This window comes from Eleutherodactylus coqui, chromosome 2 (genome assembly GCF_035609145.1).
Source record: "Eleutherodactylus coqui strain aEleCoq1 chromosome 2, aEleCoq1.hap1, whole genome shotgun sequence".
Classification (NCBI taxonomy): Eukaryota; Metazoa; Chordata; class Amphibia; order Anura; family Eleutherodactylidae; genus Eleutherodactylus; species Eleutherodactylus coqui.
The window spans coordinates 112,318,717-112,340,426 of NC_089838.1; the positions used below are offsets into that span (position 1 = coordinate 112,318,717).

Here is a 21,710-nt window from a genome sequence, read left to right on the forward strand (position 1 = left end):
TTCTCCCAGTGTTAGGTAAGGAAACCTGCCCCTGTAGGATAGTTTAGTTTGGTGTCGGGAAGGAGAGTGAGAGGTTTGCGTGGTATAACATAGTAGGGCAGCAGAAGTGATCCCAAAACGGTGAAAACAATGGAGAATACCTATTTGTGTGACATTTTCATATTAATTATTCATGATAATAAAATTGTATGTGTGTCCTTGAGTTAACATATATTGAAATATTAAGAGTAGCAGTAATAGGGCCAGTCTGGAAGATAATAAAGTGTTGTGTTTCTTAGAAATGTAAACCTTAGGAGTTAGAATATAGTGTGTGAAGCTTTAGGGGTAACATATTGTGTGCAGCAAGTATATACATAATGTAAGAATAAATCATGTAAGTTGCTGTTCTCTTAAGGAGCACGTAACCAAGGTCCAGGTAATGCTCTCTGGTATGTTAAAAAGGGATTAAAGCACTGTAGCTACCTACGAGACCAGGAACTGGTAATGAGACACCTGTTATCACAGAGGTCATCCTAATAGCAACATAGAATATAATGTGTGCTGTGAATATATATATTTTACTAACCGTGAAGAGGAGGACGCCAAGAAGCCACTGCAGGAAGATTGTATTGCTCAGTTTCCATTCAAATAAGAGGAGGAAATGTAATGGAAAATATTTGATTATGAAATATTTTGGTTATGGAAAATAATTATTTGAATTAAACTGCGCCATAACAGACAGCATTGAAATATACCAGAGAAGCTACTTCACAAACTAGGTTGTGTAACTATACTGAGGGACATATGTCTAGATAGGATAAGGATATCGAGAAACTTCCACATGTCGGCTCAAGGGGCCATACCAAGAACATCAAGATACTAAGGGGGGGGGGGGGGGGTGACGCCTCACACTAAGGATAGAGAATAATGTAAAGTAATCATGAACTGGATATATGTGAGTGTATATATGTATATGTGTATATATATTTATATGTAAGTGTACATGTATGTGCGTATGCCTATGTGTATATGGATATATGCGTATAAGTGATATTTGAAATATTATGCCACAGAATCATCCTGTAATGTATTGCACAGATCACGTGACCATATTCTTAGCTATTCACTGCTGACTTGGAAGTTTCTGGAAGGTATGCAAATGAAGAATCAGAATGTATCCAGTGAATGCCATGCAATGTCTGAGAAGTAACCAATCAGAGGTCAGATTGAGAACTGTCCAAAGAACTATGATATTTCTTGGAGTAATGAGGTGTAACCAATGGACACGAATAAGAAGGGTTAAGTTGACCTATGAGAAATGTTGGATTGGAAACTAACCAATAAACGTGCATAGTTAATTGTCCAATGATGTTGCGACACCCCAATGTAAGGGGGCTATAAATAAAGTTGCTCAACATCGATTTGTTGGGAATTCTTTGATGAATCCATAACTGTGTGGGCTCTGTCATTTAATTCCTCCGTCATATGACGTACTGAACTCTAGGTGTGGCAGCCCTACTGCATGGGTCACCTAGACTTCAGTCTCATGGTACACTCTGCTGTCCCTCAGCAGGCTGTCACCGTAGCATGGGTCATATGATGTCATTCACAAGGTACACTCCGCTTTCCCTAAACGGCCATAGATTTTTGCCGTAACATAAGGTATTGAGAAAGGTATTGAACATTGACTATGGTGCTTGCTTTCACAAGAGTAATGTATGTTTCTCTGCTAAACTTTAGTAAGTTTATTGTGAAGAGTCAAACTGGGGCAGACATCACTCAGGCAATCAGTGTGTTCCAGTCTCTGCTCATAATTTTTGGAGATGGAATTAATTTGGTTGGAGGGATTAATTTACATTAGGCTGTTTTGTGGGTGTGATATACATAAAGAGGCAGGGCTGTTGATAAAACTTTTGGGTCGTCTGTGGTTTTTGCCCCAGTTGTCCAGAAATAGTTCAAAAGTAGGTTGGCAACCCTGCTCAGAATGCACCATAATACTAGGTTGCAACAATATTTAAGCCTTTTCTCAAACTGGAATTGCATACAAACACACATCAGTGTAGAATATATTCAAGTAATTGACATCTTGATGTTGATGTAGAAAAAATATGAAGGTACAATAAATTGTGGTTTAATTGCAATATAAATGCTTACTGAATGTTCAAGCAACAATTGATGCTGTATGCATAACATACTAGCTCAGAAATTGAAAATATTATGAATTTGTTAGGTTATGCTTCTGGGACCTGTACTATGAGTTTCCAGGAGCACATTTCCACAGGTTTGGCATGATTGAGCTGGCTGGGTATGGTGTTCTCCAGCCAGCCAATCATCACCAATCTGTTACATATAAATATCACCCCTTTGGCTGGAGGGACCTGGTGTTCCTCATTTCTCCTTGTGGTTGCACTCATGCTTGTTGCTCAGTAAGTGTGAGCTGCGATGTGTTCTGTGTGTCTGAGCTGGTTGCCAGACATGTGGTGTGAACAGTCCTGTGTTAGTATGAACTAATGTCTTGTGCTGCATGGATTGTTTACCATCTAGCAAGAATTAGGTCTATAGGTTCCAGTGTGAGGCCCTCCCTATCAGGACGAATGCTGTGCATGCAGGCAGGATTCATGGGGGCTAGTTGTCTTCTAAGAGTAAGGACCCACAAGACAACGAGGACCCTTGAAGTGGGCTTGCAGGCTTAAAGGAGTTTTCCAGTGTAATACTACTGATGATCTATCATCAGGATAGGTCATCAATAGTTGATCGGCTGGGGTCCGTCGCTCTGGACCCTGACCGATCAGCTGAATGGGCATATGCTATCAGCGCCGCAATAACACATAGGTTGGAGCAGAAGCCTCAGCACCAACCTCTGTTTAGTGGCAGGTGCTTGTAACTGCAGGCACAACTCTCATTGGAATTTATGAGAACCGTGCCTGCAGTTACAAGCACCGGCTACTACATGGGAGGTCGGCATAGAGACTTCCGCTCCAAATACACAAAGGTCAGAGTGGAAGCAGGCAGGTTTCTTAGGGTTAGTTGTCTCGTTAGGGTAGGGACCCTTGATGTGGGCTTGCAGGCTTAAGTGTCTTGGCTGATCCACGAACGAATACCTGGAACATTCTTTAGCAATTCCACCTGTTATGTGTGCAGGTATGTATGGTGCATGTTTTGGGTTATTTGTCAGACATGGTTTATGTCTGTATTCCATCCTATATCTGTTCCACCTGTCCACTGGTTGGTGGATGCCTGGTTGATGATGTTTATTTGTCCTACCTGTCCATTAGTGGGCCGATACCTGAGAATTATCCTGTCCCATTCGTCCATTGGTAGGCAGATGTTAGGGTCTTGTTTGTCTATCTGTTCCTGCATCTAGCCACTAGTATAGCAAGCTCACACATCAGTCCTGGCTGCTCCTGTGCCATGTGATCCCAGAGTCCCATTGGCAGGCTAGGACGAACATAATAAAACTAGATTTATGTACAGAGATGTATCAATACAGAATACAATCAAATAATTGCTAATATGCAGTACATATATAGATGAAGTTAACTATGGCTGACTAGTGATATAAGTGCTAGCCGTGAATTTGCGCAACTGGCTATGATATGCATGACATACTGAAGTAAGGACTAAGTGCTCAGTGGTATCTGGTGGAAAAACGGCACTTTCACTAATATAATATTATAGTGACACAGGCACCACTTATAAATGAAAGAGACAAGGTGCAGCAATACTGTGTCAACACAAGCTGACTCTATAAGCACATGTGCAGAAACAGAACAGGTATCAGATCAGTTTTAGGCAATCAGAATAGAGCGAGTGGACTACACACAAGGACTCCCCAATAACTGGCACAGGTAGAAAGGCTGAGCAGGTTCATATAGAGCACCGAGCACACTGATTGGCTGCTAGAGAGGCACACTAATTGGCTGCTAGAGAGGCACATTGATTGGCTGCTAGAGAGGCCCACTGATTAGTATGCTGGCAGAACCTGATTGACAGGGGGGAAGAACCAGGAAACACTCAGCTCAGAATTAAAGCAAGACACAAGGAGGAATAATAGAATACAGAAGTTCCATAATGCTACAGCTGGGGTCCAAGTGACGGTGGCTGGCACAAAGAACACGTAGGTACATTACACTCTGCAAACTGTAGAAAGCCGAGTTCATCCCAGGCTTGGAGAAATTTAAAATCCAAAAACTTAATTTTTTCATCATTTAAAAAAAACGTGATTTTAGTGGTGCTTCCCAATGCATATGTTTATCGCATACCCCAGCCTGCCTCATCAGGAGCCTGATATTAGAACAATAGTCATATAAAGATAGATAGAAAATATCTAAAAGAAAGGGCGTCCAGCCTTGAAATCAACATGGCAACCATCAAGGCTGGGTGTCATTTATTATTTTCTATCTTTATATGAATAGTGTTGTAATATCAGGCTGCTAATGAGGCAGGCTAGGGTATACTGCTGAAACATATTGAGCCAGAGCAGCAATAGTTCGGTACTGGTTATCATATTACTGCCTTTGAGATGGATATAAGGACTTTTATATATTCAAGGCTGCCACATGAATAGGGGTATTTAGGGTCTTGTTTATGGGAGATATAGGGTATGATAGTCCTGTTTTAGGGCTCGTTCACATGAGGGAATTTGCGCAGCTAAGTTAGCCGCGCAAAAAAGTTGCAACTATTAGGACCAGTGGTATCCTATGGAAACGTTCAGATGAAGGAATTTTAGACATGCAAAAAAATAAAAATCGTACCTAAAAAGATAGGACATCAGCGACTAAAATTCAGCAATGGAAATTCCCCGCTATGCGAAAATATAAGTTTTGACCTATTTTTGGTGCACGATAAGCAGGAGTGTCTATAGACTATGGGAGCTGGGAAAAAGGAAGGGCAGGGAGTTTAGCTGCGTCCAACGCTCGGAAAAGAGGACAGGTGCCTGTATTTAGGACATTAGAAGTCACTAGGAGGATTTCTACCAACCAAGGGAATTCCGAACAGCTGCACTTTTTTTCTGCAGCACTCCACTCCAGATCGTGTGAATGGGCGATTTTTACGCGAATGAAGCTTGGGACTCGACCAAGGAAACCATCCATTTTCTTGTTTTCTTGCACAGTTAGCAGTGATTTTGTTTTCAATCAGAACCTTTGCGCGATTAGGTATCTTGTGTGAACGAGCCATTAGGAATGGAAGAGCCAGGGATCATCTAATTGACTGAATAATTGAGTGGCATTATGAATGTAAATGGACTTCCCAGCTCCTATTTTTGATTCCTTCGTGTGGGACAGGAACTGAACACGTCGGTCACATTCTTGATGCATTATGGTATATTCTGATCTATTATCAGCTCAATTTGATTTTTAATATTTATTAAATAAAGGCTATGTTTTATCACTTTTCTACTCTCCTGCAGTGAATACAGAGTGTTTTTGATTAAAGGGGTTGTCCCGCGAAACAAAGTTGGGGTATACACTTCTGTATGGCCATATTAATGCACTTTGTAATGTACATTGTGCATTAATTATGAGCCATACAGAAGTTATTCACTTACCTGTTCCATTGCTAGCGTCCTCGTCTCCATGGTGCCGTTTAATTTTCAGCGTCTAATCGCCCGATTAGACGCGCTTGCGCAGTCCGGTCTTCTCCCTTCTGAATGGGGCCGCTCGTGCCGGAGAGCTGCTCCTCGTAGCTCCGCCCCGTCACGTGTGCCGATTCCAGCCAATCAGGAGGCTGGAATCGGCAATGGACCGCACAGAAGACCTGCGGTCTACCGAGGGTGAAGATCCCGGCGGCCATCTTCGCAAGGTAAGTAAGAAGTCACCGGAGCGCGAGGATTCGGGTAAGTACTATCCGTTTTGTTTTTTTAACCCCTGCATCGGGTTTGTCTCGCGCCGAACGGGGGGGCTATTGAAAAAAAAAAGAAAACGTTTCGGCGCGGGACAACCCCTTTAACATTGTTATTTTATATTGCAAATAATATTTACATTATACAGAATGCAATTTAAACAACTCAGTGATCCATAAAGCTCTCCACAGTGCTGCATTTCCCTATATCTCCTTCCTCATCTCTGTCTACCAATGTACCTGTTCTCTCAGCTATGCTAATGACCTAACACTGAAGCCCCATTTACGCAGGACGACTGTTGGGCAAACAATGCCCGGCACTCATCCCCGCATGTACTCGCTCCTGTACTGTTGCACAGTAGCGAGTATCATTGGCTTGCAGTAGGGCGGTTCGAGGAGATTTCATTCCTCGCTCTCCCCCGCCCCTCTCCATTCACTTAATACAGCGGCCGTTCAGTATTGAACGGCTGCTTTTTACATTGAATGATCATCATTCAGAATCATCGTTCAGCTCGTCGTTTAGGCTGCATAAAAACCTGAACGATGATCGTTTAGTTTAAAAAGCAGCCATTCAGTACTGAATGGCCGCTGTGTTAAGGGGCGGGGGAGAGCGAGGAGTGAAATCTTGTGCAGCAAGTACACACAGGGACGAGTGTCGGGCATCGTTTGCCTGACATTTGTCCAGTGTAAATAGGCCTTAAGTTCCTCCTTAATCCAAACTTCCCGCTCCCAACTTCAAGATTTTTCCAGAGTGACACCACTTCTCTAGAATGCACTACCCCAGTCAGGTTTGTTCCCAACTATCACAGTTTTCAGAGTACCCTAAAAATGCATCTTTTTAAGGCTGTCTTCCATATTCCCTTATCTAACTTCTTTGCATCTACCCTGCTTCTACACTCCCCCTTGAATCCTGCCCCCCTTCTTCTCATTGTATCCCCCACACACCTTAGGGGCTCATTTACATAGGCGTATGCATACAAAGCTGCAGCATTCTATGCATCGCAGCCCATATCCTCTGCCATCAGAGAGCTGGCAGAGATCACGTACAGGCTGAGATTGGCACTGCGCATGCCCGGGAATCTGACGTCACGGGCATTCAGATTGTTATTTTATTTTATTTTTTTTTTCAAATTCCCCGCTCTGTTCAGAGTGGGGCTGTGTATTGAAACGCTGCCCATACAAAATACATGTGTATGGACAACATTTCATATGCAGCCCATACAAGAGCTGCGTATGATACGCAGGGAAATAGAGCATGCTGCGATTTATTTCCCCTGTGTATCGATATGCAGTGTCCGCACGCAGGTGTGCATGGAAGAGTGACATTTATTGCCTCCATTCACCGCGTGTTACGCATGGGAAACACATGTGCATAATACCCGGTGACAATACGTCTGTGTGAATGAGCACTAATGCACGTGTTACCTGTATATACACAGATATGGCTTCTGGGCGGCTCAGAGAACGTTATGTATATACTGTATGTAAAGCACTTGTACCTCTTGTGTCACCTCTCTTTCCTTATAGTCTGTAAGCTCTTGTGAGCAGGGACTTCTATTGTTCAAGCTGTCCATTGGTTTAATACTGTATATTATGTCTTATTTTGTGTATATTCCCTCTGACTTGTAAAGTGGTGTAGAATATATTGGTGCTATATACGACTCGTAATTAATATTATTTTACGAATGCCTAATTTTAACATTTCATGTGAAAGATGCAAAAAAAAAAGGCAGTCCAGCAAGTAGCAGCTTTAATATCCTCCACCTTATGAATGTATCCACTTAATACAATATATACAGTACATGTATCTTTACACTATAGATGCTTTTTTGAGGTAGGTAATTAGTACCGGAATTGGTCTTCCCTAAAATGATACCTGATAATATAGACTGCAGAAAGCTATTGGCTCATGAAATTGAATAATTGAAAAATGGCCTCGTAGTGACCCAGCTATGGGTTCATGGTAGTGGCTGACGTGTATCTGACCTCATCATGTCTGATGGGAAGAGGGAAATTATAGAGCATCCTTGCATGAAGGAGAAAAGGTCAGAGATGAGAGCTGAGCGAGGGCTTTGAATTATACATATGTCATTTTACGAGTATGTTGGGGGCTGCTAGTAAAAGGCGAGGATCTGTCTTATAGCGGGGGGGGAGTTATTGACTGTGGGCTTCTGAAATCCATTCTTGGTTGCTCATAGGATCTCCTACCACAAGGGGGTGGACAGCACTCACACAAGCAGCAGTAAGCACTTTGAAGCGTAGCTTTATCTGGAAGACAGGGGCGGGTGTACACTGATAGAGTAGCATCCCATGGCTCTGTAGCACTGACACTGCCTGCTGAGGGACCCCCTGAGATATCTACATCTGATCCCTCCTCTGCTTCATCGTCATATAGAGAAAGGACTGAAACCCATTCACCTCTGAACCCCAGGTAAGGGAGGGCGAGGGGCTGGCAGAGCTGCATTTATAAGAAGCTTCATCACAGCTGCTCCATCTGTCTGACATTTTCCTTTGCCTTTTTTTCACACTTGCAGACAGCCTGTTGGAGAAGAGCGACAGCACCTGCAATAAGATTGGGTCTGAGAAGGTCAGTGTTTTTCTTTAGAATTTCCGTCTTTTGGTTGATTGCATTGTTGTCCAACCAAACCTGTTTGCAGGGCCCCTAAGACACGACGGCAAGAGAGTGGGGGTAGTTGCATCTGTCATAGGCGAAAAAGCATTGGCTGCTCTCATCTGCATCATGCCTGGGGAGACAATTCCAGGTCCTTCTACTAATGTTTATGTTTGATGACATAGGGAGACACGGAATACAATATAGCCTAATCTTCCATTATGTGTAAGTCTGGGGAACAGATGAGATTTCCTGATGCTTAGCGAGGGTGGAACTAAGGTGCCCTCAGGGCAATTTCTAGTCTGTCATCATCTGCTGTCTCTTGTATAATCACAAGATGGCCAAACTGTAGTCTACATTTTTCATCATTTCCATCCTAATATTCAATTATATTATCTCCCCATCTTATGAAAACTGCAACGCTTGTGTACAGGGTAATGCTGGGATTGCTGCACCTCCCCCTCGTACCCTTCCTCCTTTATTTTGCAGTGGGGGAAAAAAATCCAGGTTTCAAGGACATGAGGCCAATGTAGCTTGAATAATTCTAGAGGAATACACCTGTTCAATGTATCATTCAAATATACCGTGTGCACATATAAGTGTGTATTAGCATGATTATATATGTGCATATATTAGATTAGGGTGTCCGTATGATAGATGCATGTGTAAATTAGCAGATTAAATGCACACACCAATTCCAATAGGCATACTTCGACTCGATACATAGTAGCTACTTCTCTCCTGTATGGTGGCAGAATGGCTGTGAGATCATGTATTATAGATGTATCTCTATTTCTAAACATAAAACAGCATATGTTTCTAATAGATGTGTACATTTACAAGTCTAGAATGAAAAGTGTAACATGCATTTTCCTGACTCATTGTACCCCCTCCCACCCTCCTCCCCCTGTTCTATCAGAGTGAGGAATGTACTAATCTGATGTGAGTAGGGGTAGCTTCCTATTTGAAAAGCAGGTCAGAGTGAGCTGCAGGGGCTTCTGCTATCACTCTGCTTCCTGTGCTTACACTACTAAGCTGCTGCCTCCTCTCCCTCCTCTCCATAGACTGCAACAGATCAGAATGGATGTTCTTATGAAAGGCTTGTCCAAAGCAAAAGAAGGGGTGGTGGCCGCAGCTGAGAAAACCAAGCAAGGGGTAGCAGAAGCTGCAGAGAAGACCAAAGAAGGTGTTCTATATGTGGGTAAGTATCTCAGGCCAGTCCCTGACCGGTGCTCCACAAGTTACTGCTGTCTGTTGGCTTTACTTATTTGGTAATTGTAGTCTGGAGTAAAAATTTGCATATTCATGATATCCTTAGGTGAGTTGAATATTTATATATGATTATATGGAACAAATTGTTTAATGCAGACTTAGGTGATTGGTAGCAGTTGTTTAAAAAGGTCCAAGAAAGCTTTATAACTTTTTTCATCACAAACAAAAATCTATCAAACATGATCATTTCAAGTTCATGGAGTGTCTGGGGTAATACAGAAGAAGAAAGAGCTGTCCAGTGCTGAAACTGTACAGAGCATAGGCTATCCCCTAGAAAAACTGTCTGCTTCATTTCCACTCTAAACATTGAGATATATATATATATATGTCATGTAATACAAGGAAATATTCATAAAGCATTTTACACAAGTTCCTGGTATAACAAATACCAAGAAAGTCACAAATGTTTGGCACAAGTGGGCCCTTTGCACTGCACTTGCCACCTTTGTTAAAAAAAAGTGGGTGGGGCCACCCAACCCCACAGATTTATGCATAATTTATGCCAGAAACTGACGTAAATTATAGCAGAAAAGCATGAGAGTCATGTGCCGGTGGAAATCATATTAAGACCAGTGTTTAAAATTCAATTTCTCCCATTGAGCTGTGCATAAAAAGAATGGAGTTCAAAGCTCTATAAAGTTTTATTATAAAACTAATCAACCCACAGAGGCACATGTACCAAAGCCAGCATATCAATGCCTACCAGAGTAAAGTGGGACAAATCTATTAAGAGGCACATGCTTTGCAATAAACGTGGTGCATCTCTGGCTACTCCATGTGCTAGAAAGTCTAATATATGCCAGTAGTAAATGTGTTGGCCCCATAATTAAAAATCTGCACGACACCTACAATAAGTGGACGCAGGCCTCTCGCACAGGAGTTCAGGTCATCTAAGTTTCACCACTTCTATTTGCTAAGATTCTGAAAGTAATTGCTGTCTATATAATCATCTAATATTTAAATCTAGGTGGATCTACACTGTCACTTTCCACTCCTTGCCTTGTGGATAGATCTGACACGGCTCACCAGACACATTAAACACATTTCTCTTACTTATGCCACATCATAACGGATGTAAAAGTACACGGATATTTTCAACTAAAAATTGGTTCAGGTTTTATTCCATTTGTGGCATTTAATGTTTCATTGTAGCCGCAATCCTTTTTTTAGACTCTTCGGAGTGAAAACGACCTAAAATAAATAATACATTCGGGGCACATCAGACACACTCAATTTTTTTAGATTGAATTCTGAAGATAAATGTGTTCTCCGTGAGCAAAAAATGTCATTCAGTGTTCTGAGTATAAAGTAGTCCATTTCCTTTTTCCTTGTGCCTTTTGTGGGTAATGGCCTCAAGGTTGGGTGTGTCATATGCATCGGCTGTTGGAAGTGTGATGTCTTCCTTCAGGTTATAATGAATTAGGATGTCTGAGCATGAAGATGTATTAAAAGCCATCTCATTACTTATATAGCATGTCATCATCTGCAGAGCTGTACACAGAATGTATGTGCTCTCATTACTTATATAGCATGTCATCATCTGCAGAGCTGTACACAGAATGTATGTGCTCTCATTACTTATATAGCATGTCATTATCTGCAGAGCTGTACACAGAATGTATGTGCTCTCATTACTTATATAGCATGTCATCATCTGCAGAGCTGTACACAGAATGTATGTGCTCTCATTACTTATATAGCATGTCATTATCTGCAGAGCTGTACACAGAATGTATGTGCTCTTGCCAGTCCCTCTCATCAGCTGAGCTCTCGACCTAGTTTATCACATGTAAACACAATGCCACCATACTGACCATATATATATATATATATATATATATAAATGCTTATTGCATCCATGCATACATTATATGTAGGTTTTTTTTTTTTTTTATAATTAACTCTACTTGCATTTCCATGAATTTCCATGAATTGGAACAAAAACACAAAAATACAACATTGAACTTTTTGTCAATAATTAGGCCGGTTTCACATCTGCGTCTGGACCTCCGCTGCAGGCTCTGTTTGAGATCCGGCTGAAAATACCGGAAGAAAAAGCGCCCTTCCGTCCAAAAGCTAGGCCGCTGAGTGGAGGGCAGATTGACTCCATTATAGTCAATCGGGTCCATCCATCGCTGTTCTGTTCCATCCAAAGACGGAACCATTCAGCCGCAGCGATTCCCCAACCGGAGCAGGAAAGCGGAATCGCTGCCACAGATGTGAGACCACCCTTACATATCCATCTTAGCAGTATAAGGATCTGTATAACATGGGTCGAATTGCTTATACTCTGTTAAAACTAGCACATGTTTAATTCCATACTATGACTGGATTATTGTATAATAGTACCTTATTGTACATCCTTTACTGAACAGCTCTCCAGCATATATTATAAGGTTATGCAAATACCAGTGTATAAAGAAACTATTTTTCACAGTATATTGTACATTCACACCTGCATGCCAAGAGAGGTGCAAGCTATACTTGAGAGAGCAGGAATTAACCATTTCAAGGATAGCGAATAAAGTATCAAAAGTACATAATCTATAGGAAAAGGGCAAAGGAACCAATAAGGATTGATTAGGTTATTGGCATTATCGTGTTACCTTATTAAGCTGCAATCATTGTCTTACATATGTAATGATTTATTGAAATCCTCAGCTGTTCTTTCTGGGTGAATATGGGTTAATTATAGCTTATCTTAGTATCTCTTTGTGTATAGCTGACTCTAGGTCCCTCTGGGCCTCTTGGATAAAATGCTGAACCAAATTAAATGGCTGCTATCAAGGTCTGTTTGACGAGCCATTGATTTCGTTGAAATAACATATAGTGATCTGCTTTTTATTCTGTGATTGTATGTATGTGTGTAGGCCTATATATATATATATATATATATATATATATATGTGTGTGTGTGTATATATATATATATATATATATAGTTGTGACTCATTTACATGGTTTGTGCTTGTTTTTAGGCCAAGTGACCAAACATGAATATTCTGTAACACAAATGCTTTTCTGTATACATGTATCACATATGCCTCCTAGCAGTTTCCTTTCTTAATGTCAGATGACCTTGGCTTCTACATGTGTCCCCTAATGTCAACCCGGCGGTTGAGTAAAACTCATTTATATTCTGGATCTATACCTGCCTACCTATGATGATTTTAAATCCAATCTGTACTGAAGATATATTCCAGCCGAAAGACAATCCTGTTCAAAGCTGATTTGGCCTTCTTCACTTGCTGATAGAGGCAAACTTTATTGGCTGACTTAAGGTCGATTTACACGCAACGATTATCGCTCAAAATTCATCCAAACAACGTTTTTTGAGCGATAGCCGTTGTGTGTCAATGTGTGCCCATCGTTCGTTTACCATGCACTCTTCGCACATTGCTGAGTTCAGCTCAGCATAAAATCCATCGTTTCTGATAACAGGGACAGCATGCTGAGTTCTCCATGGGCAGCGGTGATAGCATTGTATGCAGCCAGCTGCCTGCGGCAGAACAAAAGTGATGTATTTAGAGACCAGACCACCCGCTGTTCTCTAAATACATGCAAATAAAGCTAGTTAGATACTAATTAGCCCATTAGTACCTAATGCAAAATGATCGCTCAAAACTGTCAGTTTCTGACGAATTCTGAGCAATCATCTTTGCGTGTAAATGGACCTTTACAAATATCTGATTACAATTTATTAGATATCCCCTATGTACACAATGATAACAGCATTATTTAGAAAGCAATTAAAAGTGGACATGTATGACATGTTGTATATAGAGCAAAGGCAGGAGTAGAACTGAAAATATCTAATACTAAACCCAGGCCCCTGCTAACACACATGATTTGTAAAACTGGACTCCTCATATGGTACAGTTGGATCTTTTTGACTTCTCAAGCCCCACTGATTAAGCCTAGTCTCACATGGGTGTATTGGCATTGCACGTCATGCATGCAATTTTCACGCTCGCAATACACGATGCCAATAGCCCATTAATTTTAATTGTGGCACTCACACCTGCGTATTTTTCACGTGCGGAGCACTGAAGCAAAAAAAATTGTGGCATATCCTATCTTGGCATATATTACACGTGGATATACGCCAAGATAGTGTATGGGGATTGGCGTTACGCAGCAAATATCAAAAGAAACAGCAAAACCACAGGTCTGCGCCAAACAATTTTTGCAAGCAATTTAAATTGAGAAGTATGTACTGCAGGTAAATCATTTCCATCCCTAAGGATGCCTTTACACAGGAGCTAAAGTTGCACGAGATTTGTGCGTTTTGAGACGCACAAATCTCACACATATATGACTTCCATACTTTTGAATGGGGTCATACACATGAGCGATGTTTTCCTGTATGGTACCGCAATGTGATGCAATGCGAGAAGCAAACCGCAGCATGTTCTGTCTTGCTGCGTGATCTCGCATCGCAGCGCCAATTGTTTTCAATGGGAGAAACCCTGTGATCCTCCTGCTGCGGCTGACAGCCACCACAGTGGAGGATGCATGAATATGCATCTCATCCCTGGGGAATTCACATGGTGGGGAGTGCGCTAAGGGGCGGGGTTTAAGTTAGCCTAATGCCGCCTGCAGATGGGCGGGTCCGATCCGGCGGGAGGATTCTTGCCGCGGGACCTGACCTGAGCACCTGCAGGGATCAGCGCGTACTCACCCGCGCCCGCCGGCTCTGGCTCTTTGATGTGCCGGCTTGCAGCGCCGCCGGCGCATGCGCAGACCGGAGCCGGCGGCATGCGAGTGACATTTCTGTGCGGGGATCTGCGAGCCCCGCACAGAAATAGAGCATGTCACGATTTGTTTGCCGCGCGATATTTTGCGCGGCCAAATCGCGGCTGTCTGCATAGGATTGCGTTTGTTAACGCAATCCTATGCAGGTTTACAGCAGCAGAAATTCCACGGGAAATCCCGCCGCGGAATTTCCGCACATGTGCAGGGGGCCTAAGGCCGCTCTAACACGGGTGTTTTTTTTACAGCGCTTAGCTGTACTGAGCCTCCATTCATTTCAATGGGGCTTCTCAGATGAGCGCTGTAGCGAAGCATTTCTAACGTGCGCTAAAACAGTCGATGTATGTTCTATTTTTGTGCGTTTAGCGCATTTTTGATGCAGCACATCACCCATTGCAATGATGGGGTGTGTTAAAATGCTGTCAAACACAGTCAAAAATGCCATTCTAAAGCGCTGTAAAACGTGGCGTTTAAAAACACGGCATTTTTTACTAAGCCTGTGTGAGAGTGGCTTAACTCTAAATTATAATTGCAAAACCCTAAAACTAATATAATGTGTTAACTAAAGTAGTTTTCAGGGGAGCGTAATGTGTCCTTTATTGCTCCTCTATTATGAATGCAACACCCAAACTCCCCAAAGTTTGAACTGATGGTCGTCAGGGTGTTGCGTCTGTAATAGCACCCATATTACGCTCATCTGAAAATGGCCAAGCACGTTATTTTCTTTCGTGGAACTCATTTCAAATGACGTATTCACCGGGTGGGACTACATTTCAAATGACAGATTAGGGCGATAGTTTATGGGGGGAAATGTCTTTCTTGACTGTCCGAAACCTTTTTTATCTGTCAGAAATGTATTGGACATTCCTCTCTATTGATGGTCATTATCGTGACTGTAGCACATAACAGACATCCTTAGAGAAGCAGTCCGCATAGTTTTTATTAGATATGTGTAAAATATATAACCTTTATTGATGTTTGTGTATGTGGTGTGACTGCTGGTAAATATTTGACACCACAATGTCGATGTTGGTACTTATCTGGGTCACAGAATCAATAGATTTCCTAATAAGGCACAAAGGGGTAATTAGATGAGCATGTGATTATCTTCTCACTCCTTTTCCAAAAAAAAAAAAAAAAGGGCCCACCCACCCCCCATATGTGACAATCAGGGAGTAAATATATTCACTGATTACTGGGGGTAATAACATGAACAGCAGTCTGAGTTACCCTATAACTATCCACTGTGATCTAAAACCTTATGGCCCGTTTACATGTAATGACTGTCGCTCAAAATTCGTTCAAACAAACAAATTTTTAGCAATAATCATGCAGTGTAAATGCTAAAAAAAAAATCACTCACGATTCATTCGCAATGCTCCCTGCTCAGCGCTTCGCATACAAGGTGAAGCGCTAAGCGAGAAGCCTGCAAGAACCCAGCAATCCACTGGTGAAGTCTATTTGTCTAAATTCTTTGCACAAACGCTAATGACCTTAGGGATGATGTCAGTGCCCATGCAGTCATTTAGCTAACTGTCGTCCCATGTAAAAGGGCCATTATAGAGACATGAGGAAGATCACAGATCTTCCTTTGCTTCCTGCAGCCTGTTAGCATGTCCCCTGTTGTCCCGTCTCTCCTCCTCCATGAAGAATGGGGTACTTCAACTTTCTCTATCTCAGGCTACATTGCAGCTTTAATACAAGACCAGGATCACAACTCTAGCTGTCATCTAGCGTACGATAGAGCTTTTAGTAGCAAGTGCGTATCCTATTCATCCTTGGCTACTGAAGTTCATTTCTACCAGAATGCATGGAATATCTCTTTGGCAAGGAAAAGCTTAAAGAAAATCCAAGGCACCACAGTTCAGCATGGGACAGATCCCTTGGAAATGCAGCACAACTGATCCCTTCAACTTCACTGTGAGGTTTCTTTTTTTTTTTACTGGGTGTGTGTCAGAAAATACTATTCTTCCCACTACAAATCTAATGGAACAGGGGCTGATAGGAGCCAACTGATGGCATTGCCAACAGGAAGATCCCGTTGAGCTCAATGGAAAAACATTTCCCTACTTTTTTCTTTAAAAATGATGGAGGAGAATTAACATAAAGAGTAGAGATGAGCGAGTATACTCACTAAGGACAATTGCTCGAGCGAGCATTGCCCTTAGCGAGTACCTGCCCGCTTGAGACAAAAGGTTCGGATGCCGGCGTGAGGGAGCGGTGAATAGCGGCAGTCAGCAGGGGGGAGTGGGGGGGGGGAGAGAGGGAGAGAGAGATCTCCCCTCCGTTCCTCCCCAATCTTCCCCGCAGCTCCCTGCCTGCCGCCGGCACCCGAACCTTTTGTCTCGAGCGGGCATGTACTCGCTAAGGGCAATGCTCACTCGAGCAATTGCCCTTAGCGAGGATACTCGCTCACCACTAATAAAGAGGTTAACAGAGCGTAACACAATTCTAAACATTAGAGAAAGTAATACTGTATGTAATATAGAAGGGATAGAATTAAACTTCCCTCCACACACACACTAAATCTGGCAGCCCAAAGAGCAGTTCTCCTCTCTGTGTACCCCAGGAAACCTGAATAATCTGTACAAAGGCTGCTGATTGCCCTGCAGTAATAAGGTTGTAATAATATCAATAACATCATTATCTCCTCTTGCTTTTACAGGCAGCTATGTAAATGTGGAGCTCTGGAAGCATTCTGTTGCCTGAAGGGGACATATCAGCTCATTTAAATGAGATCGATATAGAAATCTTTATAAATAACTGCTTGTGCTTGCCCACAATAATGTTGGATCTCACTGCCCAGGTTATACCCAAGTAACATAGATTCATAGATTTGCTAAATATAATACCTACTAATAATGTTAGTGGGATAATTAATTCTATTTCACAATTTGAGAGGGAGGTACCCATATCTCTTGGATATCAAATACTATTATTATTGTTGGGGGACATGCACAGGCTCTGAGAACATATATTATGCAGAATGGGGATCCCGTCTGCCCACTTGTGCAAGCTTCTGCAAAACAGCTCCATGCAAGTGAATGTGTTGCCTGCATGGGGAGTTAAGGTAAAAATATGTGAAGGTGCCTCATCACTTAAATAGAGACATGCCACTAATTCTAATAGTGAGAAAACTCTTTTTATTAGGGTATTGCATACTCTAGTGCACCCTATAATCCCTATAGGCAACATGTTTATCATTTAAAGTATGTAGCAATGAATCCTTATGATCATGGAGAAAGGCAACATTGCTGAGTGCATTCTTATACCTTGTGCGACGTCATATGCGCAGATGACCTCTCGTCATCCAAACCAGAGACATCTCCAAGTGGAAGAGTCTCTGGTTTAGCTGACATGAGCTAATTTGCATACTCTTCCCCGTAGAGCATTAGCTGAAAATAAGTTCCCAAATACCCACTAGGTCTCGTCAATAAGGACAATACTGTTGCAGCCTTCATTGCCATCTTTTCTTACCTGTCACAGCTGGTGACCATGGTGCATGTTCCCCTGCTGTCCAAAGTTTGCACACACATGCACATGGCTGCAGTCTTAAAGGGACAGTTTATGCCTGGTATTTCTGTCCCCACGCAATCCTAGAGCACCTAGGGTTATATAAAGCACATTACTCCAAAAGGTACATTTATACACACAGATGATTGCTCAAAATTCGTTAGAAATGGTAGCTAACTAGCTTCATTTGTATGTATTTAGAGAACAGCAGGTGGTCTGTTCTCTAAATACACAACTATTGTTCTCCAGCGGGACAGCTGTTGAAAGAATGTTATCAGTGCTGCCCTCAGAGAACTCAGCCTGCGATTCCTCTTATCAGTCCCGATGGGTTTTAAGCTGAGCTGAACTCAGTGATGGGTGAAAAGTGCATGGTAAATGCATGATGGACCCACATTTATACACAACGATAATTGCTCAAAAGATGGCTTTTGAGCAGTAATTGTTGCGTGTAAAAGGGCCTTAAGGAATGAACCTAAACTTTTCTTTGTCCAGCTGAAGGTGTTATTTACCACTCCTGACTTCAGCTTACTTTACAGAGCATTGTCCTGTCTGCTGCCTGTCTTGACTCCTGGCCTGTTTGTATTATATTGAACCTACCTTGTTTGCCCCGACTTTTAGACTACTTGTGTTGAACTATATGCTGTCTGCCTCAATTCGGACTCCTCTGACTATGACTCTGTTTACACATTTAGCTATCACTCCTTTGACTAGTTGCATCAGCAGTCACAGAACTGAGACCACTTCTAGTGTAACAGCCTGGGGAACCCACATTGAAGCCCAGATTCCAACCAGTGGGGTGAGAGGGTGAACACCAGGGTTCCTCAGGTGTGGCCTCTAGATGTGGCCCAAAGTCAAATCAATATGTGGCACAGTGATCCATATCCGCTGATTCTCACAAGTACTTTCCTTCAGTAATGTCATGTACCTAGCTTTCTACATTCACACTGGTTTATATGGGATTTTACTCTATAATTGAGAATGAGCAAACAATTTATTCTAGCCATGCTACAAAATTCGAGAAGTTGTCACACTATCTCAGCTGTTGACAATTTTCTTTCAATAGATACAAATATAACAAGCAGCAAATAAACGTTGCTTTATGACCATTTGCATGGATTTGCGAAATTTCATACACAATTTCCATAACACAGCTACTACAAGACAAAGTAAATAGGCAGCCATACTATGTAAATTTTATCCGCGCAAAACAAATGTGTCTTAACTTGTTGCAAACATTCATTGTTACATTTGTAGGAATTAAAATGTGCGCAGAACACACCCACTCCCTGATTTAAATGGCTATTTAATCTAATGAGTTCCAGATGTGTTCGTTTTTTACAGAATTGCGCTATATATTGTGCATCTGTGTTCAATCATATTGCATGCAAATTTGCACACCTCCCGTAGACTTCTATGGGGACTTTTAGGGTACAAATATGCAAGTGTGAAGGAGCCCTATGGCTACATTGTGCTATTTAGCTGAGATTAGATAATTCCATTTGGAGGTTAAGATATAAATGAGATTTTTTGTACGTAGACCAATTTCTGTAAAAACAGGGTGCACAAGTTATGCATTAAAAAGATTGCATCGTGAAAGATAGGTAAAGTATGGAACCAGGAATGGAGTTGGAGGAGTCAGTGGACCTTACTACAGAAATGTGGCAGTGTGGCCAGCTAAACCCTTGGGAGTGGAGAGCAATGTGGACCAGGTATTAAAAATACAAACACTAGGGATTTGTGAGAAGGGGGGAGACAGGGGTTAAAGAGTTTTTTTTCAAAATCTAAGATTCCCCCCTGTCCCTAGGATAGGGGATAACTTTATGATCAGTGGGGGTCTGCAGTGCAAGCTGCCCAGCTGATTTAAAGCATGTGCATTTGATTTGCGGATCTTTGGATGCAGAATTCAAATTGCAGCATGCTCCATTTTCTTGCGGTTCCCGCACGGACGGCTTCCATTGAAGTCGATGGAAGCCATCCGATCTGCGGCCCATCTGCAGTTGACATTGTGGACAGGCCATGAATCCTGTGGGAAAGCAGGAGTTTAAAAAAAAAAACAAACTGCAAACTCTCTTGTGCATGTGCAGCGGCGTGCCGGCCGGCACTTCTGCACATGTCCGCAGTGAAGACCCGGGCAGGTAGGCACAGTCCTCGGCCACAGGCAGGGTTGGAATCCAACCCGCCCATCGACATGAGGCCTAAATCCATCATCTTTTGTAATATGACCACACACAGAGGTATAACTTGAAGCTACTGGACCCCAATATAAAATCTGTAACAGCCCCTGCACCAGCACCTACCGTCACCATAGATGACACTAGTGCCCAAGTGTGTCTCTGCACCCCCTATAGGTATGTTGCACTACTAATTGGATGTCCAGAAAAGTTCTAGCCACCCAAAAAGTGTGAATGTCCAAACATTGTTCACATTTTAAAGAAATTCAGAAAAACAAGTGAAGGCTAAGGTTAAAATAAGGCTGTTTACAGCACCTCTTGCTTTATAAATAGCTATTTATTGCATTGCCATTGAAAGTTGTCACATCATGTGAACAGTACACACTTATGTGTTTCTCACATCGTTACTATTATATTTGAAATGCGTAAGCGTTTAGTTTTCACGTGTTGCAACAACTTTTAATTGAAATCCAATATAGGGCTATTTCTAAAGCCAGAAGTGCTGGAAACAACTTATTTTCATATGGACCTTACTTGGAAATAAGCACCGTGGATTATAAAGCACATGCAGCCTGGGAGCGTGCGGAGCTCTTATCTGTAAAGCTACTGCTGCCAACTACTACTTGTCCGCTAAGTGGTTGATAAAAAGATAATCCATTACATTACAACTAGTTATGTACAAGAATTTCACTGGACATTCCCATCTACTGTACATTAGGGAAGAGGAATAGGCAAGACGCCAGTGCCTATTATTGTCCGATTAACTCTAATGAGTTTGGAGGTCCAAATGTACATTGTGGGCTTGTTCTCCCCTTTTGGACTTAAACAGACGAACATGTTTTACTCCCGTTATGTGGCCTAAAATTGGTTTATAACTCTGCCTAAGAGCCATAAAAGCCCTACATAACTCTCTTAGGTCACCTAGGGCGAGCGCGATATCGGGCCGAGACACCCAGCCCAATATCACGCTTGTCAAAGTACGTTTAACCCGTGAATGTAAAACATTTTTCATGCAAAAACGCACTTCTCTGATTGTTTCACGTGTCAGAGGATCGGTAAGTGTTGCCCATTGATTTAAATGGGAAACGTCATATTGCACTAACATGCACATCGCACGGCATGTAATTTGTTTGACTGGCCCATTGAAAACAATTGGTGATGCTTTCCGAGGGCTATGAGAAAATAGGATATGCAGCGACCTTGCAGCATCACTGTGCCGCAAAAAAAAAAAAAAATCGCTCATGTGTATGACTCCATTCAAAAGAATAGAATTCATATTCCTGTGAGTTTTCTGCGTCTCACAATGCGTGAAACTCGCACAAGGTTCATGTTCACGTGAATGTAGGCCTAGGCGGGCATTGATAGCAGAATTCCTACATTTTTTTATGTCCTTAATCCCCAAAATTATATTACTATGCAGTGACACACGCGTAACAGCCTGATTAATGCCATCTTAAAGCTTTGTCCATGCACAAATACAGTACATTGCGGCGAACGTATTTGTGCACACACTCGTTTGTTGAAGCCCTTACTTATTAATCAAGTGACTTAAATGGGAAGAGCGTTTCCAA

At 42.1% G+C, this 21,710-nt stretch overlaps 1 protein-coding gene across 1 annotated transcript in view; it reads left to right on the plus strand.

The window, feature by feature from the left end:
- Positions 1 to 7,976: 7,976 nt before the first annotated feature.
- SNCB (synuclein beta) overlaps positions 7,977 to 21,710 on the plus strand; it is a 70,502-nt gene continuing 56,768 nt past the window's right edge. The window contains exons 1-3 of the mRNA XM_066589836.1: positions 7,977 to 8,251; positions 8,355 to 8,407; positions 9,496 to 9,632. Of these exons, the coding sequence (XP_066445933.1) occupies positions 9,512 to 9,632 (121 nt within the window). The 5' untranslated portion in view covers positions 7,977 to 8,251; positions 8,355 to 8,407; positions 9,496 to 9,511. The remainder of the gene's footprint in view (positions 8,252 to 8,354; positions 8,408 to 9,495; positions 9,633 to 21,710) is intronic.